This window comes from Panthera onca, chromosome E1, assembly GCF_046562875.1.
Source record: "Panthera onca isolate mPanOnc1 chromosome E1, mPanOnc1 haplotype 2, whole genome shotgun sequence".
NCBI lineage: Eukaryota > Metazoa > Chordata > Mammalia > Carnivora > Felidae > Panthera > Panthera onca.
In genome coordinates this window covers 3,568,283-3,592,718 of record NC_138352.1, presented here as the reverse complement: position 1 = coordinate 3,592,718, position 24,436 = coordinate 3,568,283, and the positions used below count along the sequence as shown (strand labels likewise).

The 24,436-nt window shown below is 37.9% G+C and overlaps 1 protein-coding gene across 9 annotated transcripts in view; it reads right to left on the bottom strand.

Moving 5' to 3' along the window:
- The window catches only part of CEP112 (centrosomal protein 112), a 415,035-nt gene that overhangs the window by 367,610 nt on the left and 22,989 nt on the right, over positions 1-24,436 (bottom strand). For 7 of the 9 annotated variants that reach the window (XR_009614112.3, XR_009614106.3, XR_009614109.3 and 4 more), the window contains 2 exons: positions 5,757-5,850; positions 3,729-3,806 (listed from right to left, as the gene is read on the bottom strand). Coding sequence is in view for 2 of the 9 variants with exons in the window: in XM_060645622.3 (XP_060501605.1) it covers positions 3,729-3,806; positions 5,757-5,850 (172 nt within the window). In the remaining 7 variants the exon portion in view is untranslated. The remainder of the gene's footprint in view (positions 1-3,728; positions 3,807-5,756; positions 5,851-24,436) is intronic. The other 2 variants (XR_009614108.3, XM_060645623.3) reach the window with 1 other exon arrangement.

Sequence of the window (24,436 nt, the reverse complement as noted above, 5' to 3'; positions counted from 1 at the left end):
TCACCCCAAACCTGCAAAGCTTCGCACTACAGCCATTTTAGTTAGCTCGCAGTCCTGTGGTCAGCAACGTGCTCATCTCCTGGAACAGCTCGTCTCAAGTGGACTTACTCTTGTGTCTCCCACGCCAGCTGCCCCCGAGCCTGATTAGGACGGTTCCCAACAGGCCAGTGAGGAGAACAGCCAGGCTCCCCACATTCCTCACAGGGAGAGTAAAGGCACATCCCACCCGCCAACGGCTCACAGGTGTCCCCAAGCCCTCGACAGGGAGGTTCACCCCCCCCGATGGGCCCTGGGCTCCAGGTGGGTCTGCGTGCCTCTGGGGTGCTGTCCACCCGCTGGAGCCACCCGTGGGATCCGACGCTCACGCCTGCTGACCTCGCCCAGCCCCCACTGCCTGTCCTGAGAGCTATCCCTGCACTAAGCCCACATCCCTCCCAGATCCTGCTCCGGGGCTAGGAAGCAAAGAAGAGTCCTCACTGTTCCTTCGCTCCTGGTGGGAGTGAGGCTGTGCGGTCAGCATGTGGACACAGGATGGGAGTGAGCGGGTGACTGCTAACCAGGATGGAAGGCCCAGAAAAGTCCTCCTCCCAGCCCCCCACCAGGCCCTCAGAAAAAGAAAAAAGAGGAAAGTTTACATAAAGATAGTCAAGCAGGAAATATATGTATCAAGTATATTGACAGAGTGAGAAAGTTTCCCCAAAACTAAAGGTTACAAAGTTTAAAGAGTAAGAAAAAGATACAGGAGGAAAATTAAGTTGCTAGTTGAGTAAGTGAATCTCTACTTATATTACGTATTCCTAAAAAAAAATACTAAGACGCTCCTGGGGAAAGAAAGAATATACTTGAGGAAAAAGCGTATTTTTAACAAAAACTAGAAAATTCAAATTCTAGAACCTCTAATGCATCTGAATGAAGGTGTCTGAAAGTCATGTCGGCAATATAAAAAAATGTACCCTTAGCATAGAAAACTAAAATTAACTACCATTAACTGATCACTCACAGGAAGAAAGAGAAAAAAAATCCATCACGCATTCTAATACAAAACTAAAATCAAAGCAAAATCTAAGCTCTTTAATACACTGGATTCGTAAATTATTCTACTGTGATCAAAAGATAGAGTTCTGCCTGATTAATGTATATACGTTATAAATATATAAAAATGCAAGACTTTCATATTTTACACTGTTAGCGCCTTCTTTGAACAATAAAAGTGTGAAAGAGAACCCAGGCAGACCTAGTTTTAAGGCATCACCTCAAAATATTTTAGATGTTTTATTTTAACTTTACTATACGAATGAAAAATTCAATCCTCTGAACAGATACATAATCGGGCAAAGTTCTCTGTGGGCTAAGCAACGCACATCAGAAGTGCCAAATGGCTGAGGGCAAAGGCAAGTTTAAAAGGCTAGCCCAGAATTTTACTCTTCACTCTGATACCGCTTTCTGGCAAATATCAAAAAAAGAACTTTCTGGGGGATTTTCTGCGCTCTTCTCGCACACCGGTAACGCTAGGACTTCCCTCCAGTGGCAACTTCTCCTCCACCTTCAAACACAACAATGTTTTCCTTTGGACTTACTATTCCCCTCTTGTTATTAACTTTCTCTCTCTTATCTCTTTCACTAATAGGCTCCCTAAATGGCTACGAGATTCACGTTGCTTTAAATTCTCATCTATTCCCTACCTTCTTCTAATCGTGTCCCTTGCAGTAGCCAGCTGTCCTCATTCCGTCCCCTGAAAGCCCGGCTGTCCGGCCTCTGGGTGGGGCCAACACCTCAAACAGCATAACCATAAATAAGATTCCAGCCCTTGAGTCTCCTGAAACTCCAGACCTTGACCTCCCCAATTGGTCTGACCATCTCTTCAAACTCCACCCGTCTAAAGTGAAACTTGTAACCCCTAAAACGGATTTCCCCATCTGACAGTTAACTGACAGGAAGCCAATGTTCCCATTTTCTAGAAGCAAACCTTTAGGTGCCCTTCTGGTCAGCTCGCCAATCAGTCACGCAGTGTCCTTTCCCCCCACGAGATGGCTTTTCTTTCAACCCTCTCCATCTCCACAGAAATCACACGAGTGCGGAGTTCACCACGAACACCAAAAAGATGATGGTTCCCCTTCTCCACTTCTACCCACATCCAATATAACCTCCAAAACGCCACCAAGTCGATTTCCCTAAAGCATTCCTTTCATTAAAGACCATTATTAGTAGGAAGGGTTTTAGGTCTTTTAAAATAATAATCTCTACTGTCAGTGAAGAAGTAAGAAATAGACAATCCTATATCCTGCTGGCTGGAGAAGAAACTAGTATATACCTTCTGGAAGGCTATGTACCAAGATGGGATGTAACCTAAGAAAGTACCAAATGTGTACACAAAGATCTGTAGGGAATTGTACTGCAGCATTACTTACATCAGCCACAGCCTGGGAGCAACCAAAATGTCCAGGATGTTTCAACAAGTTATGGAATACCCACCCAAAAGACAAATTAGTGCTATCATTAATATTCATATATTTATAGAACGGTTATAAACTTCTATCAAACTCAAAACAGCACATCATAGAGGCACCTGGATGGCTTAGTCAGTTAAGCATACGGCTCTTGATTTTGGCTCAGGCCATGATCTCAGAGTCTGGAGATTGAGTCCCGTGTCAGGCTATGTGCTGACAGCACAGAGCCCGCATGGGATTTACTCTCTCTCTCTCTCTCCCTCAGCCCCTTCCCCTGCACACATGCTCTTGCTCTCTAAAAATTAAAATTAAAATTAAAAAATTTAAAAAAAAAACAGCACATAGTAAAATAGTATTTATAATATAATCCCAATTTTGTTTAAATTTTAATTGTATAAATGCACACGGAAAAAAAAAAGGAGAGGAGGATATCTAAAACAAAATGGTAACCCATCTCTCAGTGTTAAGATTTTCAAATATATTTTAGTCCTCTGATTTCCTATACTTTGCAAATTTTCAAATTAGAAATTATCTTACTAACCACAAACCGTGATAAAAATTGTTCTAAGCCCCTTTTCATTTCCTCAAAGCATTTCAACAGCGTCATGGAAAGTGGAATGTGGAAGGAATAAATAAACCTGCAGGGCTCACTACTGCCTACAATGTAAAGGCGAAACTGCTCAGTTTGGCCTTCAAACTCCGATACAATCCAGCCTGATTGACACTGGCCCCAACCCCCTGCCTAAGTCCCCAAGATCCAGTCATGGGCATTCACTCACAGCACCACACGTGTCTCTAGGCCTGCCTCTTTCCAGTTCCCCACCTCCACACCCACCCGGATGCGTTCATGTCCCTCTCAGTCTTTGCACCTGACAACTGGTGCCCGTGACGGCGGCTCATCAGGAAATCTCCGGATATTTTTAACCCAAATGACCTTGCTTCTCCAAGTCCTCCCTCCCCTTGCCTCCAATTCAATACTCTACTCTCTAACTCATGTTAGTATTTTACCAGATACTATCTTAAACAATTATTGAACTATGTATGTGTATATCTCCTACACCCTCGACAAGACAGCTTGTTGAGGGCAGGGACTATGTTTCTCTGGAATGTTATCTGTCTTTCCTGTTCTCTAGATCCTTCTCCCACAGTACCACCTCACATCTCAATGGCTGACATCCAATAATATTCACCAAATAGAATTAGTTCAGATGTTCTCCAAGTACAACAGGATTCTGCTACATCGATGTACATACATAAACCAAGTACTTTTTTTTTTTTTACCCCAAGATTCCAACTATTAAGGCGAGCTTCGATGTCGCTGTCATCCAAAGAAAGAGCAGATCTTTGGGGATGAACTTCCTGAAAGACAAAAGAGAAGAGAGAAGAAGGGGTAGAGGGAATAAGGAAGAAATAAAAAGGAAAAGGAAGGAGGGAGAGAAGGGGGGAGGGAGAGAGGAAGAGAGGGAGAGAGGCAGGGAGGAAGGGAGGGGGGAAGAAAACAGAAGAGACAGAAAACAGGACAAAATATACGTCATTCAGAGTAACGAGAGTTTCGTGTGCTTTTCTGGTAGTACCGTATTGTCCTCAGAGGGAAGGTTTATGTCATAGCTGAGGCAAAGTTCTCAATTCTAAGTAATGACTGTTTACTATAGCTGCTTAGGGCTGTGAGGTGCCTTCACAATATATTCATACAGTAACTAGATTTCAAAAAAAAAAAAAAAAACACATCAAAAGAATATTTTAAAAATTAATCCAGATTCTTCTCTTTAAGTTCTTTTACAAAAAGTTTTAATTGTGGTATACCACAGTAGCTTTAAAGGGGGGGGGGGGGGGGGAACACTTGAAAAGATGAATTATTTACAATCCTTAAAATTAGTTAACAGGGAATTTTGTGTTGATGTCCAAGAAGCTCTTTGTTCTTAAATTAATTCCCATTCATACACTGAATATAAAGAGAAATAAGCTTTGGATTCACAGCATGAGAACACAATTATGGCGAAATTCTACTTTTTTAAAAAATTAAAATTGCATGATTTTTTTCCCTCTCATATAACTTATTACACATTTATCAAAGCAGATTAAAACTATAATTAACTGAGGACAGCCTAAAATCTGTGCCCAGAAATGGACAATAATCTGGGAGCCCTAGAAACTTAGAAAGGTAAATCTATTTAAAATAATAATGTATACATTACAGTACAGCCAAAAAATGCATTCTGAAGTTAAATTTGCTGGCACAGCATTTCCACATTTTAGAACACCTCATTACTAATAAATAAACCTATTTACCTATGATCATTTAAATTATCTGAAGTGATGAAAAATATACTAAAATGTTCTCCATATTTTATTGTCTCCAAACTTCTAATGAACAAAATGTTGAATTTATTTTATATACTATATTTAAACTCATTATTGTTTCGATTGTTGGCCCCCCGTTTCTCACATGTTTTTCTCTGTGAACAAAAATGTCTTCAGAAAGACATAAAACACCTACCTGCCTTGTTTTATTGTGAATAAATGTAACGGTTCATAATAAACCCACAGATATTTAAAATGTGCTGCCCTGAAAGTATTCCCCAAAGTTCCAAACTATCACTGGAGAAAATGCAGTGAGTTAGGTTTAGAGCACAGCCACGCATCACACATGATCTCCTTGTTAAAAGTCATGTAACTCAAGACAAGCCAGAGTTACAAGAAAGGCCATAGTAAGCAGGCAAGAAAGGCCTATGGCAAGAAAGGCCATAGTAAGCAGGCAAAATTCTTCTCTTTAGGAAGCTAACTGGAATGCTCACTGCACTTTATTCAAACCAAAACCCTGTTAAGCAGTTAGATGTAAGAGGCGTTCACATTTCAGAATATAAACAGTTCACCTTCAGCAGAAAGGCAGTATCCCCCACTAAACTACAAATTAATCCCAGTTTCTTAACTCTGACCACTGGGTGGTCTCTCTCTCTCTCACTCTCTCTCTCTCTCACGCACACACTGAGTAAAAGGGAAAGGCAAAAAAAAAAAAAAAAAAAAACTAAAAAAATGAAGTCTTCCAAAGTTATTCTCCAATGCACAAAAGCAACAATACACTGATTCACATGATGTCTCAGAATCATCGAGAAACCACAAGGAGCACTGTGGACTTTACCAAACACACCATTTTCTTTGATATCAGGGTGTTCACCAAAACCTTCAGACTTCATTCACTGTTTTAAAGTAATTGTTGGAACTGTGACAAACATGAAACTAAAAATTTGTAGAGTTATTTTAAAGTAACAAACAAACAAACAAACAAACAAAAGTAGAATCTGATCTTACACAACTCTTTGGGATAATATTTTGTCCATCTTCTCTGGAGGTTGGACTCACAGAATGTGATCTTGTTTGGAGCTTCGCAGTATATTGGTTCCTACTAATAGACCAAAATAATAACAATCAGAATGGGGGGAATACAGAGGACAAAGGGGGCATTTAAATCTGGGATTACCAATTTTTTTCTTTTGGAAATAAGATGATTGTTTATATTTAACAATGATACTTCCATGGCAGAGAAAAAAGAAATGCAAATAACGACCATTTATTATTTCTCACATTTTATTTTTATTTAGATTTACGTATAAATAAAACATCACCTAAGTGCCTGCTCACAAACAAATGCTATTTTTAAGTGGGACTACAATAAACTAAATGTATTTAAATCTTTTCTCCTTCCTCCCCCTCTTCCAAGTATAGAATAAGAAAAAAAAAAAAAATGAAGCATATACTCTCAAGAGGATAATCATTTTAAAAGGTTTGTAAGTTTTATTGGATTCATGCTGCACATCAAGATGAAGGTTTAAAATATATAAAATGAAAAAATTCTCATGTAGCTGAAAATTTGGATTAATTTGAAACTATGTCAGAACCTACAGATAAATCAGTCTTAAATTTAAAATACACCATGTTAATTCAGGTAAAATGTTATAAGTACAGTACAAATAGGAAAATAGTTTAAGCTTCCAAATGAATTTCAACAAAAAGACTTTCCTCCAATGTAAAATATAGTATAAAATATTATACTCAATATTCTACTTTAGCCTGGAGTCTCTCATATATTTTTATTCAAGCTACTTCAATGAAAGTTTCATTATTAGGAATATCTATCCTCTGAACGGCTCCTTCAAGATACATGAAATGGAAACTAACCATTAAAGAATGAATTAAAGTCACTAACTTTTAACCACAAGCCCTATCAGGATTCCCTTCACAAATATTGGTCCATTTTAGCTATATTCCCAAAGACAGAATTATAATTAAAAAAGACAAGATGACAATGAATGTGTTTTTTGGTAGTAACAATGAAAGAATAACTTTCCGTAGACAAGTCACTAAGTAATGTCAAATGTCTGAAAAAGCTGTTTTAAAGAGAGCTATTAATTTTTTATACCCCTACTCAATGTCCAAACACTTAAAAACTAATGAGAAAAACAGATAAAGCAATAGGCTGAGAATAATTTCATTAGCCCATGTGCTTTAGCTGACATAAACATTTAAAACTCAGGATGTGGGAAGAGGCAACCTGATACATCATACTAAGCAGTGGCCTGTTCTTCTTTAAGAATAGATTAAACAATCATAAAAAGAGCTATACTTAAAAATTGAAAACTGCTTAAATATTAAAAGAAATTCTCATAGAAAATATTAATAAAAAAAGAGGATGGAACCATTTATCTATTTATTACACGGGGTGCATACATAAAACAACACATCCTTTCAGTTCACTTGTAGCTGTCCTCTGTACCAATTTACACTTTTTCCCTTCACAATACATTTCCAAAATAAGTTACTAGACCCCTGTCCTAACCTGACATACACTTGTCAATCAACTACAATCTGATTTCCACTCAACCTAAAAGTGCTGGACACTATCAACGATCTCCTAGTTGCTCAAGCAAATGAACTATCTGTCCTTACCCTAGTTGATCTCGCTAAACATTAGGAAGAGTGTTTTCAAGATGTCACATCTACTGGCTCCCTAGAACCATTCTTCCCTGATTTTCATTTGATCCTTCAGAAATCTCCTTTATAATAACCTTCAGTAGCCTTTCCTTCCCTGCCTACCCCATGCGTCTCAGAGTTCTGTGTCAAACCTTATTTATTTTCCCTTTTACATGCATTCCTTCTGGACAATCCAAACTGCTAATAACACTGCTATTAGCTTTTCAAATAACAAGGAGCTTGGATGACCAAGTCTGTATCTCCAGCCCAAATTGCTCTTTCTCAGCCTCAAACCCTATTACAAGTACAAATTGTACTTGAATTGTACTTGAATTGTAAGCCCCACTTACAATTCAACGTGTCCAAAACTAAATTCATTATATTGTTCCTAAAACATGCTCCAGTGCAGGCCAAGGAAAGCAGAGGCGTTGCTGAAGCCAGCTTCTGGTGAAGGCAGCTGAGACGACTAAAGAAGGAGGCCATATCATTGCTAAGATCTGGCAGGCACAAGAGACACAGGGCGTCAGGCACAGAAGTTTCGTTTCTTGCCACTGAGACTGTCTCCTACTGGAAACACCATTAACTGAAACTCAAAGTAGATAGAAAGCTCGAATTCACAGTGACGGGGCTGGAGGTCAGGGTGACAGTGGAACAGAGGGTAGGGGACAAAGCTCAGCCCTGTAAGCCTCTTTAGGAAGAATAGCAGTAGATGTCTACCATGCAGACTAGCTCGTAGACAGCCTACAATTGAGACCTGGGACATGATTACAGGAGCTCATGCTTATGCTACTTGCGCCATTTAGAAGAGAACTGTGGCTTGATCAATTTCAGGGTGCTGAAACCAACACAGAAAGAAAAGCTTCAGCACTTTAGTAAGACGCGGGCATGCGCATGCCTCTTTACTCCGTGGAAGGAGTAAAACTGTAGGAAAAATACATTCTTCCCTTTCACTTTTTCCTAAAGCTGTAGTATTTCGACAAGAACCCAGAACCACTCTCTCAGCATAATGCGTGATTCCAATACTAGAGAAACAAAGACTTGTCTCCTTAAAGATAAAGAGATAAGACACAAGATACGTAAGGTTTACACCTAAAGGAAGGCCAATCAAATGTCTTCCTGCAAAACTTATTATGTATATGTAAAGGGAAACTTCTAAATGTAATTTTTTTAAGTAGGCTTCATACCCTGCATGGAGCCCCATTCTGCACTTGAACTCACAACTCTGAGATCAAGACCTGGGCTGAGATCAAGAGTCGGATGCTCAACTGACTGAGCCACCCAGGTGCCCCTAAATGTAATTTTAATTTGTGTTTCCAATGTCATTCAAGTGGATATTTCAGATGTAAAAAGGAAATGAACAATCTGTGGTCATAAAAATGTGCTTACAAATAAAAAACATGACTACCAAATTTTAAAATCATAATGGAAGAGACTAACACATTAAATATGGTATAAAATCAAATCAGCGAATTATAAAATTAGTTCAAGAAATATTCAGATAACACGAAGGAAAACATAAAGGGATGATTACAATAAGTGAAAATGCAAGAGATAAGGTAGAAAGACTCATAATCTCTGACATCGAAATAATAGGAATTCCAGAAGGAGTAAATAAATGGAAACTCAGGAAATAGTTATTAAAAGAAATAGTAGGGACAGTGCCAGTCAAGACTACATCAAATAGCCTAAAAGAAGAACTTCCAATATCACTTTTAGATAGAACAAAAATGTGATGCCATGAAAAGGATGAAAACTGAAGGTCTGCCAGGCTCTGGTTCCAGAAACAACTAGAGACAGCAGCAAGTGTGACTCTGGAGAAGCAGAAAGCAATCAAAGTTCCCCTAAGTAGAAGAAGAAAGTCAAACCTGCCAGGGGCGCCTGGGTGGCTCAGTCGGTTGAGCGTCCGACTTCGGCTCAGGTCATGATCTCGCGGTCTGTGAGTTCGAGCCCCGCGTCCAGCTCTGTGCTGACAGCTCAGAGCCTGGAGCCTGCTTCAGATTCTGTGTCTCCCTCTCTCTCTGCCCCTCCCCTGCTCATGCTCTGTCTCTTTCTCTCTCTAAACATTAAAAAAAAAAAAAAAAGATAATTCAGAGGGAAAAGCCAAGAGCCCCAGGAACAGAGCGAAGAGCCACAAAGAACACTCCCGGGGAAGGAGCATTAAACCCTAATCAAGATACAGGCAATAAATGCCTGGCTAGATTTCAGAACTGCCAGAGAATTGCCATCACTCCTCTCATTCCGGGTCTCTGAATGGGAATTCTCCAGGCCCTCTATCACCACCGTGGGTTGGCTGTATGGCTGGCAGGGAGACAGAACTTCACTCTTTTCGTCCACAGGTGTTTAGATTGGAAGAAGCCGCACCAAGGAAGCCTCAGCTACACCTGCATGTGATTTTTATTACGTGCGTTGAGGTACAATTTATGGACAATAAAACTGGATCCACTTAAAACGTAGAGTTTGAGGACTTTTGACAAATACCTGTATAAGCACCACAATAAAGACACAGATTCCCATCACACCCAAAAGTTCTCTCGAGCTCCTTTGTTAATCGATCTATTCCCTCCTGCAAACCCAGACAACCTCCATTTAGTAGAATCTCATGTATACGGACTCAAACAGTATGTACATTTTTATGTCTGGCTTCTCTCACTGAGGAAAGTGTTTTTCAGATTCAGCCATATTGTTACATGTATTCAAAGTTCATTTTCGTTTATTGATTAGTGGTATTCCATTATATGAACGAACCATAATTTGTGTATCTATTCATGTGCTGATGGACATCTAGATGGTCTCCACATTTCAGATACTATGAATAAAGCTGCTATGAACACTCTAGTTCAAGTGTTTATGTGGAATAAGTTTTCATTTCTCTTAACTAAACATCTAGGAATAGAACTGTGGGGTCATATGGTATGGTATCTTAAACTTTCTAAGAAACTTTCTAAGATCCGGATCCCTGATCCAGAATGCCGCTGACCATCTTTTCAAGTATATACATTAGCCACTCATATACCTTCTTTTGTCTGTAAAATCTTTTGCACAGTGGTTGGGTTGTCCACTTTTCCTCGAATTCTAAGAGTTCTTCACATATTCTAGACACAAGTTCTGTGTCAGATTATTTGTATTTAGAATATTTTCTCTCGTTTTGTGCCTTGCCAGGTGAGTTTCCAAATGGTGTTTTTCAAAGAAAGAAAGTTTCGATTTTGATAGTCCAGTTTATAACTTATTTCTTCATTGTTTGCGTCTTTTTATATCCTACTTTAGAAATCTTTGCCCACTCCTAGGTCACAATGATTTTTGGTTTTTTCTAAAAGTTCTCTAGTGTTTAGCACTTTCATTTAAGTCTAAAACCCATTTGATTGTTCTCCCATGTGGATATGCAGTTGTTCCCCCCATAATCTGATTTAATTCCTTTCTTCGTTTAATTCCATTGTCATCTTTGTGGGAAATCAATGGATTTTCAATCGGTACGTGCAGATGTATTTCTAGAACTGGTTCAAATTCTAGAATATGCTCTAATCTCTGGCTTTATCCATCCCTTCCCAACACTGCTATCTTTATTACTGTAGCTTTAATTCCAAAAATTTAGGAACGTTAAGTCCTCTTTTTTTTCTTTCTTTATAATTGCTTTGGTTTCTCATGATTAACTTAAATCAAGCAGAGGAAGTTCCCCTCCATTCCTAATTCGCTGAGGGTTTTTATCATGGTTGGTTTTCGCATTTTTGTTAAATGCTTTTTCTGCATCTACTGAGATGATGACATGATTTTTCCTTCTTAAAATACATAGATTTCCAAGTGCCAAAACCCCTCATGTTCCTGGGATTAAACCTCATACATTCATGATATAATATCCTTTTTATCCTTTTTCTGGATACAACTTGCTAATTCAGAGTGTTTAAATCTATGTTCATGAGGGAATACTGGTATGCAGTTTTAGGTTCTTATGATGTCTTTGTCTTCTTTTGGAAACAAAGTGATACTGACTTAACAAAATCAGTTGGGAAGCATTCCCTCTTTCTATTTCCTGAAAAAATTTCATGCAGGATGATATTTCTTCCATAAAAGCCTGATAAAATTCACCAACGAAGCCATCTGGGCCTGGAGATTTCTTTGTGGGAAGGTGGTTAATTATGAATTAAGTTTCCTTGGTAGATAACAGGGCGACTCAAATTTCCCATTTCTTCTTGAGTCAGTATTAGTTTTGTGTCTTTCAGGGAATGTGTCTACTTCATTCAAGTTTTCAGTGGTAGAAGGTGGTTTATATTATTCTCATTATATTCTTAATGTGTACAGGATCCATATGGAGTCTCCTTTTCATTCCTGATACTGTTATTTTGTGTTTTCTCTTGATCTTTTTTATTTTTAATTGTGGCAAAATACATGTAACATAAAATTTACTGTCCCAACCAAATTTTTTTTTTTTTTTTTTGAGAGAGAGAGGCAGAGCAGGGGAGGGGCAGAGAGAGAGAAAGAAAGAATCCCAAGCAGGCTCTGCACTCAGTGCAGAACCCAAGTGGGGCTCGATGCCACGTCCCTGAGATCATATCCCGCGCCGAAATCAAGAGCTGGACAAGAGCCCAGCCAACTGGGCCACCCAGCCACCCCAGGGGTCTTAATAATTTTTAAGCATACAGTTCAGTAGCATTAAGTCCACTCACATTGTTGTGCACCCATCACTACCATCCATCTCTATAACGTTTTCATCTTCCCAAACTGAAACTCTGTACTCACTAAACAATACCCCATTCCCCTCTCCCTGTAGCCATTAGCAAACACCATTTTACTCTCTGCCTCTACGAATCAGACTACTTTAGGTACCTCGCAAAAGTGCGAACATACAGTATTTGTCTTTTTTGTCACTAGCTTATTTCCCTTGGCATATCTTCAAGTTTCATCCGTGTTGTAACATGTGTCAGAATTTCCTTCCTTTTTAAGGCTCATTCATATTCCACTGTATGTATATACCACAGTTTGTTTCCATCCATCCACTGATGAACCCTTGGAATTCTTCCACCTTTTGGCTAGTGCAAATAAGGATACCATGAACATGTCAAGTCCTGTTTTCAATTCTTTTGTATAAATACCCAGAAGAGGAATTGGTAGATCAGATAGTAACTATTTCTAGTTTATTTGAGGAGCTGCCATACTATTTTCCACAGTAGTTACCCCATTTTGCATTCCCACCAAGAGTGCTCAAGGGTCCCAATTCTCCACATCCTTGCTAACATTTAATTTGTTTGTTTGTTTATAGTAGCCATACTAATAGGTGTGAGGTGGTATCTCATTATGGTTTGTTGGAGAGAGAGAGAGAGAGAGAGAGAGAGAGAGAGAGAATCACAAGCAGACTCCACACTCAGAGCAGAGTCCGACACAGGGATTGATCCCATGACCATGAGGTTATGACCTAGTCAAAGAAATCAAGAGTCAGACACTCAACCAACTGAGCCACCCAGGTGCCCCTCTCATTATGGTTTTGATTTGCATTTCCAAAATGATTATTATGATTATTGACGTTGAGCATCTTTTCATGTGTTTACTGGCCATTTGTACATCTTCTTTGGAGAAATGTCCATTCAAGTTTTTTTGCCCATTTTTTGACCGAGTTGTTATTTCATTGTTGTCATTGAGTTGTAGAAGTTTCTTACATATTCTGAATATTAACTGTTTTTCAGATGTATGATCTGCAAATACTTTCTCCCACTGCATAGGTTGTCTCGTCATTCTTTTGACTGCATCCTTTGATAGACACAAATTTTCCATTTTGATATAACTCAATTCATCATCTTTTTTCTTTTGTTGTCTGTGCTTTTGGTGTCATATCCAGTAAATCATTGTCAAATCCACTGTCATGAAGCTTTTCCCCTATATTTTCAACTAAGAGCTTTATAGTTGTAGCTCTTATGTTTAGGTCTTTGATCCATTTTGAGTTAATTTTTATATATAGTGTAAGGTAAAAGTCCAAATTCATTCTTTTGCATGTGTTTTGCATCCAGTTTTCCCAGCACAATTTGTTGGAAAAAAAAAAATTGTCCTTTTCCTATTGAGTGGTCTTGGCACCTTGTCAAAAAATAATTTGATCATATATGTAAGAGTTTATTTCTGGGGTCTCTGTTCTACTCAGTTATTCTATATATGTCTGTCTTTATGCCAATACCACACTATTTTGATTACTGTGGCTTTGCAATAAATTTTGAAATTAGGAAGTATGAGTATTCCAGTTTTGTTCTTCTTTTCCAAGGCTGTTTTGGCCATTCATTGTCACTTGAGATTCCATACGAATTTTACAATGTATTTTTGTATTTCTGAAAACAAACACAAACAAACAGAAAAACATGCCACTGGAATCTTGATAGGTACTGCATGGGATCCATTTATCACTTTGAGTAGTATTGACCATATCTTAACATGTCAAGTCTTCCATGAACACTAGAATGTGTTTCCACTTACTAGTGTCTTCTTTAATTTTGTAGTTTTTCAGTGTACAAGGCTTTTGCCTCCTTGATTAAGTTTATTCCTAAGTATTTTATTCTTTTTGATGCTATTGTAAATGGAATTATTTTCTTAATTTGTCAGATTGTTTACTGTCAGGATATAAAAAATGAAACTGATTTTTGTGTGTTGGTTTTTTATCCTGATGCTTTGTTGAATTTATTAGTTCTAACAGTTTTGTATGGAATACATACATATTCTATGTATATTTTATGTACATATTCTATATATGAGATCATGTCATCTGTGAACAGAGATGATTTTACTTCTTCCTTTCCGATTTGGATGCCTTTTATTTCTTTTTCTTGCCTAATCACTCTGGCGATTAGAAAGTCTTTGTCTTTCTCCATTAAGTATGATGTTAGTGATCAGTTTTTCATATACGGCCTATTATTTTGAAATAGCTTCCTTCTATTCCTAGTTTATTATTTTTATCATGAAAGGGTATTAAATTTTGTCAGATGCTTTTTCTGCATCGTTTGAGATGATCATGTGGCTTTTTCAATCATTCTGTTAATGCAGTGTACTATACTGACTGAGTTTCATATGTTGAATTCTCATTGCATTCCAGGAATATCCCACTTGGTCATGGTGTATAATCTTTTTAATGTGCTGCTGAATTCTGTTTGCTAGTTGTTTCTTTTCTTTGCTGGTTTTGTTTTGTTGGGGTTTTTTTGGTTTTTTTGAAGATTTTTACATAAATATTCATCAGGGAAACTGGTCGGTAGTTTTCCAGTAGTGTCTTTGTCTGGCTTTGGTATCAGGGTAATGCTGACCTCATGCGATGAATTTGAAAGTGCTTCCTCTTTTTCAATTTTTGGAAGAGTCTGAGGGGGATTGGTGTTAAATATTCTTTGGATGTTCAGTAGAATTCACCCATGAAGCCATCTGGTCCTAGGCTTTTCTTTGTTGGGAGCTTTTTGAATATTCCTTTAATAACCTTACCAGTTACAGGTCTTTTCAGATTTTATTTCTTCATGATTCAGTCTTGGTAGACTGTTTCTAGTAATTTGTCCATTTCATCTGGTTTATCCAATTTGTCGGCATACATCTACTCATCATACCTATAATCCTTTTTATTTCTGTAAAATCAGTTGTAATACTCCCCCCTTTCTTTTCTGATTTCAGTTGAGTCTTCTTACTTTTTAAGCAATTCAGCTAAAGGTTTTTCAATTTTGTTGATTTTTTTCTGAATAAAACAACTCTTGGTTTCATTTTTTTCTAATATTTTTTCATTCTCCATTTTGTTTATTTCTGCTCTAGTTTTTATTATTTCCTTTCTTCTATCTTTGGAGTTTGTTCTTCTTTTTCTAGTTCCTTAAGATGTAAACTTAGGTTGTCCATGTGAGATCTTTATTCTTTTTTAATGCAAGCTTTTACAACCTTAAGTCTCCCTCTTACTGCTTTCACAGAATCTCCTAAGTTTTGGTACATTGTGTTTTCATTTCCATTTATCTCAAGATATTTCCTAATATCCCTTTTGATTTCTTCTTTGACTCACTGCTTGCTTAGAGTGAGTTATTCAATTCCACACATTTGTGAATTTTCCCGTTTCACTATTAACTTCTAGTTTCCCTATATTTTGCTCAGAAAAAAAATACTCTGTGTGATTTCAATTTTTAAAATGTTATTAAGACTCTTTTGTGGCCTATCACATGATTTACCCTGGAGAATATTCCATGTGTACTTGAAACTATTCCATGTGTACTTGTGTTGGGTGGAATGCTTTGTATATGTCTGTTTGGTCCAATTGGTCTATATAGTACTGTTCAAACCTTCTATTTCTTTATTGATCTTCTGATTGTTCTATCCATTGTTGAATGTGGGAATGCGGGGTACTAAAGTTTCTTACTATTACTCTAGAGCGATTTCTCCCTTCAGTTCTGACAATGTTGGTCTCGTATGTTTGGTGCATGTATTTTATAATTGTATCTTCTTGGTGAATTGACCTTTTTATCATAATATATGTCCTTCTGTTTCATAGCTGTTTTTTACTTAAAGTCCATTTTGTAGGATATACAGTCACCTCTGCTCTCCTTCGGTTACTCTTTACATGAAATATCTTTTTCTATTCTTTCACTTTCAACCTGTGTGTGGGTGTGTGTGTCCTTAGCTCTAAAGTGAGTCTCCTGTAAACAGCATATAGCTGAATACTGGCATTTTTTTATACATTGTGCTAAGCCATGACTTTTCATGGTGGAGTTTAATCCATTTACACTTAAAGTGCAATGAATTAGTGATAGACAAAGACTCACTATTGACATTTTGTTAACTTCTGTATGTCTTATAGGTTATTTGTCTCTCATTTCCTCCCTGCCTGCCTTTTTATTTAGTTGACGTTTTGTAATGACATGTTTCGATTCCCTTCTCATAGCCTTTTGTGTGTATTTTCTTTGTGGTTACCATGAAGATTACAAAACAATTTTTTTAATCCTAAAGTGACAACAATATATTTTAAACTTCAACTACATACAAAAACTCTACTCCTTTATACCTCCACACCTCTCCCCACAAGTTTATGTTGCTGATGCTGCATACCCATTAACGTATATTTATAATTATTTTACACATATTTCTTTCTACTCCTATAAAAAATAAAAATGGAATTATATAGATTTTTTTAATGTTTATTTATTTTTGACAGAGAGAAAGATAGAGCATGAGCGGGGGAGGGGCAGAGAGAGAGGGAGACACAGAATCCGAAGCAGGCTCCAGGCTCTGAGCTGTCAGCACAACTGACGTGGGTCTCAAACTCACAGAGAGCGAGACCACGACCTGAGCTGCAGTCGGACGCTCAACAGACCGAGCCACCCAGGCGCCCCTAAAAATGGAATTATAAACCGAAAGGAAAATTCTACAGGTTTTTATATTTGTCCATATATTTCTTTTTATTTGATAAGTCTGACCTGAATTTATCAATTTTATTTAGTTTTCAAAAAAATCAATACTTGATTCATTGATTTTTCTCTACTATTCTCTGTTCCATTGATTTCCACTCATCTATTTTATTTCCTTCATTCCACTTACATTGGGTCCACTTAGCTCTTACTCTTCCAGCTTCAAAAGGGGGAAGCTATGATCACTGATTTCAGATATCTCTTCTTTTCTGATATAAGCATTAAAAACTCTAAATCTCCCTTTAAGCACTGCCTTGGCTGCACTTCATAAAGTTTTATGTATAGTATTTTCCTTATCATTTGTTTGAAAATATTTTCTAAACTCCCTTGTGATTTCTTTCTTCACCAATGGGTATAATTGATTTTTGGAGGGCACCTGACTGGCTCAGTTGTCAGAGAGACTCTTGATCTTGGGGTTATGAATTCAAACCCCACATTGGGTGTGGAGATTACTTAAAAATAAAATCTTAAATGGGGCACCTGGGTGGCTCAGTCAGTTAAGTGTCCAACTCTTGATTTCCGTCCAGGTCATGATCTCATAGTTTGTGAATCTGAACCCTGCATCATGCTCTGCGCTGACAGTGCGGAGCCTGCTTAGAATTCTCTCTCACTCTCTCTCTGCCCCTACCACCAGTGGGCACTCCCTCGCCTCAAAATACACTTCTTTTAAAAAGCAAAAAGAGGGGCGCCTGGGTGGCGCAGTCGGTTGAGCGTCCGACTTCAGCCAGGTCACGATCTCGCGGTCCGTGAGTTCGAGCCCCGCGTCAGGCTCTGGGCTGACGGCCCGGAGCCTGGAGCCTGTTTCCGATTCTGTGTCTCCCTCTCTCTCTGCCCCTCCCCCGTTCATGCTCTGTCTCTCTCTGTCCCAAAAATAAATTAAAAAAAAATAATAAAATAAAATAAAATAAAAAGCAAAAAGAAAGCAATAATAATAAAGTAAGATCTTTTCTAGAATGATTTTTTTTAACTTATAAACATTTTAGGGCTTTTCTGGATATACAGTACTATTACTGTTCATTTCTCATTAAATTCAAATGAGGTCAGACTATACATTGTGCGACTTTCATCTTTGGTGACCAACTGAGATTTCTTTTATGACCAGACGTGACCTATCGGATGAACATTCCATGCACACTTAAAGAATGTGTAATCTGTACTTGTCGGGTGGGGTGCTTTATAGACGTCAATGAGGTTGAGATGGGTCAGTGCACTGTTCACGTCTTCTACATCCTCACTGAATTTTCTGCTCCATCAGTTCCTAAGAAAGGTGTTAAAATCTGCAACGTGTGTGGATTTGTCTATTTCTTCCTTTGGCTGTTATTTATTGACTCGCGTATTTCTGAAGCTTTATCATTTGCTACATACACATTTATAACTGTTATGTCACGCTTATGAACTTATTCTTGTATCAGTACAAAATAACTATGTTTGTCTCTGATAATTCTCTTTGGCTTAAGGTTTCTTATGCTTCTGTTTTCATTTTATATCTCTTTACATTCCACAACTCTTTCAATTTATTTGTCTTTGTATTGTAAAGTATGTCTCTTACAGATAACATACAACGTGGTTCTTGCTTTTTAAATCCAATCTAGTATTCACTGCCTTTGGACTGGACTGTTGAGTCCAATTACATTTAATGTAATTATTGACATGGCTCTACTCGGTCTGCCATTTTGCTATTTGTTTTATATTTGTCCCATCTTCTGTTTCTCTGTTCTTCCTTCCCTACCTACTTTTATGTTGACTATTTTACTGTATTCCATTTTAATCTCTTTAGTTATATTTCTTCCTGGTTATAGGTCTATTATATTTTTAGTACTTGTTCTAGGTGTGTGGTAGGCAACATCTAATATGGTTCCCAATGACCCCCATCTCCTGGCATTCATGCCCTTGTGTAAACCCTTTTCTCTGAGTATCCACTGAATCTAGTGATTTACTTTCAATAACCTGAATATAACACAAGTGATAGGCTATCACTTCCAAGATTAGCTTACAAAAAAGACCCTGGTTTCCATCTTGCTTCTTTTCTTCAATGCAAGCCAGCTGCCATCTTTCATGCTGCTCATTGGAGAAGTCTGAACAGCAAGAAACTTAAAGAAGCCTCTGAATGAGAGCCCTAAGACTGATGCCCCCAAACACCCCACAAATACTTTGACTGCAGCTTTACAAGAGAACCTGAGCCACAAATCCCAGCTAAGCCATGCCTACAAGATAATAAATTTTGTTGTTTTTAAGTTGCTAACACTCGGAACAATCTGTTATGCAGCAATAGATAACTAATACAGACTTTGGTACCTAGGAACGAGGTACCGCCTAAACAGTGGAAGTGTCTTTTCAACGTTTTTTTGTTTTTTGTTTTTTGTTTTTTATTTATTTTTGGGACAGAGAGAGACAGAGCATGAACGGGGGAGGGGCAGAGAGAGAGGGAGACACAGAATCGGAAACAGGCCCCAGGCTCCGAGCCATCAGCCCAGAGCCTGATGCGGGGCTCGAACTCACGGACCGCGAGATCGTGACCTGGCTGAAGTCGGACGCTTAACCGACTGTGCCACCCAGGCGCCCCGTGGAAGTGTCTTTTGAACCAGGTAGTCATCAGAGGCTGGAAGGACTTTGACTTGTATACTAAAAAAAAGACAAAATTGACCGGAAGAGGCTGTTAGTAGAAATCTGGACTTGAGGACTCAAGTGAGATTTGCCAGTGAGAACTCAAGAGGAAGTGAGAGACATGTTACTGAAAAACAGGAGAGGGATCCTTTTATGCAGTGGCCACACTATCACCTCAAGTAACATGTAAAACAGAAGACGTGCTTAATAAGTTGGATGAGTGACATAGTGACGGAGATTTCCAAGCAAAGTATTTCTTGCTGCTTAGAGTAAAATGCAAGAGAAGAGTAATAAATTAAACTAAGTGGAGGACACCTAAAGAAAAAAGAACGAGAACTTCATGATTTTAAAAATTCTCAGTCTCCAGCTAGCAAAAGATGCTGAACTAAGAAATGGCACCCGAGTGAAATCTGAGCACCGCCTAGAGAAAAAGCCAAGAGTATAAATGAAAAACCTTTTTTTAAGATCAAAAAGATCAAAGGTGGTACATCAAGAGTACTATACATTCACACACAGAGAACTTTAAAAAGATTAAGGCGATGCTTTACAGATTCTCTCAATCAAACAACAGAGCCTCTAGAAAGGTTAAGGTCATTATCCCTCAATCTTGTCAGAAGCAACCCAACATGGAAAGGGAATCTCAATGAGATTAATACATGTGGCTTTTGTCTAGTGGAATGAACATAAAAGAGATGCACAGGAGGTCTACAAAGGTTTTGAGAAAATTATTCAGCAAAATCACTGCTCCCCTAGACTGAAAAAGGTAAGAGTACAAAAGTGTCCAAAATTCTTCTGGAGGGAGACAGGCTGAGAAAAGTACTAAGCTGCAAATACATGCTATCTTTCATGAAAAGGGAAGAACTCAGAAGATGGACTCAAGAGCCCAGTGGGAGGAGCTAGGAGACATGCAATATTAGTCCCAGGTCTTGAGCCTTGATTAAGGAAATTTCCAGTATTTGCCCAACTGGATTTCAGAACTGCTATGGAAACCAGTGACTCCTTTGTACCTCCCATTATTCACCCTTTCAGAAATGTCTCTAGTGATCATTGATTGTAGTTGGGTGTGTGGGAAGCAGGTAGCTATCGGAACAGACATTTCTCCAAAGAAGATATACAAATGGTAGTTAACCACATGAAAAGATGCTCAGCACAAGTAGTTATTAGGGGAATGCAAATTAAAACCACAATGCAATACCACTACATGCCCATTAAAATGACCAAAATCAAAAACACTGATAATACCAAGAGGTGAGGATGTGAAAAAACTGAGGCACTCACACGTTGCTAACAGGGATGTCAAATGGCACCGCCACGTTGGGAAATGGTTTGCTACTTCCCTTAAAAAGTTAAATATACACTTATATAGCCCACTGTTAGATATCTACCCAAAAGAAATGAAAAACACGTGCTCAAACAAAAATTTGCAGTATGAATGTCCACAGCAGCATAATTCATAATAGCCGAAGTCTGATGACAATCCAAATATCCATTAACTGGTAAATAGATAAACAAAATGTGATATACTCATCAGCGAAATACCATCCAGGGTTAAAAAGGAATGAACTATTGATACAGGCAACATGAACTTCAAAAACAATACCCTAAGTGAAAGAATCAGATGCATAAGACTACATAGTTTATGTATGTATTTAGGTATTTCATCCACTCAGATGAAATTTCTAAAAAAGGCAAAACCATAGACACGAAAAGCAGATCACTGTTTATCTGGGCCTGGGAGTGTAATTCCATATTATAAAGATATTAACTCTTCCTAAATTGATCTATAGACTCAATAATTTCCAATTACAATGTCAACAGAGATACGTGTGTGTGTGTGTGTGTGTGTGTGTGTGTGTGTGTGTGTGTGTATAAACTGGTAAGCTAATTGTAAAATTTAGGGGGCGCCTGGGTGGCTCAATTGGTTAAGTGGCCGACTTCAGCTCTGGTCATGATCTCACAGTTTGTGAGCTCGAGCCCCACATCGGGGGCTGTGTTGACAGCACAGAGCCTGGAGCCTGCTTTGGATTCTGGGTCTCCTCTCTCTCTGACCCTCCCCCACTCACTCTCACTCACTCTCTCTCAAAAAAATAAACACTAAAAACAATTTTAATTATAAAATTTAAATGAGAAGGTAAAGAACCAAGAAAAGCCAAGGCAATCTTGGAGAAGAAAAGAAAGCTGGAATGCATACGCTACACTACTAAGCTGCAGTAATTAAGGCATATAGTAATAGCACACAGATAGACAAATAGACCAATGGAGGAGACGAGGGTCCAGAAATAAACCCACACAAATAAGATTTCCTAGTTTACAATAATGATGCCAACTACAGCAGTGGGGAAAGGCTGGGTTTTTTGTTTTTTTTTTTAAAGATGTTGGATTAAATGGCTATCCCTCCACTATCCTGGGCTGACTAGGGGTGGGAGAAAGCCCTACCTCATTTCATACATAAAAATCAATTCCAGATGAAGCACATACCTAAATGAGAAAGATAAGAAAGCTTCTAGAGGCAACATAGGCAAGTATCTCCATTATCTTGGGATAGGCAAGGCAAGAAATCTTAAACGGGACACACAAAAAAAGCACAAACAATATCAGAGACAAACAACAAATAAAACTATAATATAAGTTAATGACATTCGACAGATCACACCAATGAAAGTGGGAGAAGATATATGCCATATGTACATCAACAAAAAATGTATTCTGGATATGTACATTTGTATCCAGAATAGACAAAGAACCGTGACAAATCAAAAAACACTGAGAAGCCATGTTTTATTAAAAAATGAATAGCAGCTTCACAAAAGAGGACATCCAAGTGGCCAAAAAGCATAGGAAAAGGTACTCCATGCCACTAGCCATGTGGGACAATGCAAATTAAAACACACCATACTAGAATCCCTAAAACTAAACGAAACGGACAAACCAAGTATTGGGAGAGTGGGGGAGCCACAGACTCTGAAATCCTACCCTGGAAAAGTAAATTGCCATAACCATTTTGGAAAACTCTCTGGCAGAATGTACTGTAAGGACACTTCCAAGCCAACACAGCGCGCACATGGGCACTAAAAGACTTGTACGAGAACGTTCACAGCAGAATTATTTGTAACAGCCAAAGCCCAGAACAAAACCAAATATCCAACAACAGTAGAATGCATATATAAATGCGATACATTCACACAGTAGTAAATAAAAAAGAATAATCCATTGCTAAACACAACAACGCGAATCAATGTCACAACATAACGTTGAGCCAATGAAGCTAGAAAAAAGCGAACACGCTTTATGAATCAAAAACTGTTAAAGCTGATCTACGGTGATGTAATGCAGAATAGTGGTTACTATTTGGTGGGATGGTAAATGACGGGGAAGGGGCAAGAGAGGGCTTTCTGGAGAGCTGAGGATGGTCTCTCTCTTGCTTTAGACGATGGTTACATACAGGTATTCATTTTGTAAAGCTGCACCAAGCTTTGATTAAGTCTCGTATGTTACACATTGACTTTAAAAGTTTGCCACAAAGAATGAAACACAGCCACATTTATTAACAAGGATAGATCTGAAAAACATGAGAAAAAGAAGCTTCAAAATAATATATTAAGTATGGTCCCACTTATATAAAGTTAAAAAAAAAAGAAAAGAAATGATATACACAAAAGACAGGACAATGGTCCTCTCAGGAGATGACAAGAGGAGCCAGTCAGGAAGGACACCCAAGGTCTCCTGGAGTACTATCATATGCTATTTCTTGGGTGGCTTAAAAGTATAGGGATGTTTATTTTATAACTGTTCTTTAAACTGTACCTGTATATTTTCGTGCACTTTTTTTTTTGTTTCTACATTTATTTACTTTTGACAGAGAGAGACAGAGCACAAGCAGGGGAGGAGCAGAGAGAGAAGGAGACACAGAATCTGAAGCAGGCTCCAGACTCTGAGCTGTCAGCACAGAGCCCGACGAGGGGCTCAAACTCACAAACCGTGAGATCATAACCTGAGCTGAAGTCAGATGCTTAACTGACTGAGCCACCCAGGCGTCCCTATTTTCGTGCACTTTTTACATGTACACTATGTTTCACAGTTGTAAAACATTGCAAGAATCATACGACTCCTACACAACTACTAGATTATAAATGATCAGGAAACTAAAATGAGAATTAACTAGATTTCATGTCTTTGCATTCATCTAAGCAGCGGCTAATAATGTTACACACCACCTGAAGAATCATCTTCTTAAGGCATTGCTAAATGGAAATGAAACATAAAAATAAATAGCAACAACTAATAATGCAGTAAACTATCAAACTACCCTGGAAATAAGAAAATAAAAATAACTTCCAATGATCCACAACATATTATTTTAATTTTTCAAAGGGAACTTTATTAGGAATAAAAAGAAAAACAAAACAAAATGGAAAAAAAAATGAGATGGGTTGACAAAACTAAAAAAATGACCAGAGATTCATAAACAATTTGAGACTTCTTGCTTTCCCCATTTCCTACCTGAAAATAACATTCGATTTTAAAACTTAAAAATAAAAACCATACAATTAAGTCAATGTTTATTAACTGATCTCTGGTTTAACAGTACAACACTCAGAGAGTATTTCAATTCCCTTAAAATTAAGTTTTACGGTAACATACTTATAAACTTACTGTCATCTTTTTTTATTAAATGGACAATCAAAACTATTCAATATTATGACCTCACAAAAAGAAAGTTGCCTGTGAAATAAAAAGATGCTATTACAAAGCCCCACCCATTAAAATTTTTTAAAAAGCAACTAAATACGTCAAAAATCTGACTCACTAAAACAAAAAGAAAAAAAAGCCTCAGAAAAACGCAAGCCCATTGTTCTCAAAGCAATTCTATCTCAGTTGCAACTTGTTGCCACTTCCTTGACCTGGTAAACACCGAAGAATGCTATTTAACTAATGTGTTAATGTTGAAAATTAATGAGTAGTTAGGTGGTTTTATGAGTGCATGAAACATTATGTTTTATGGAGTATCCTAAGAAACAGTTTTCATTCCTC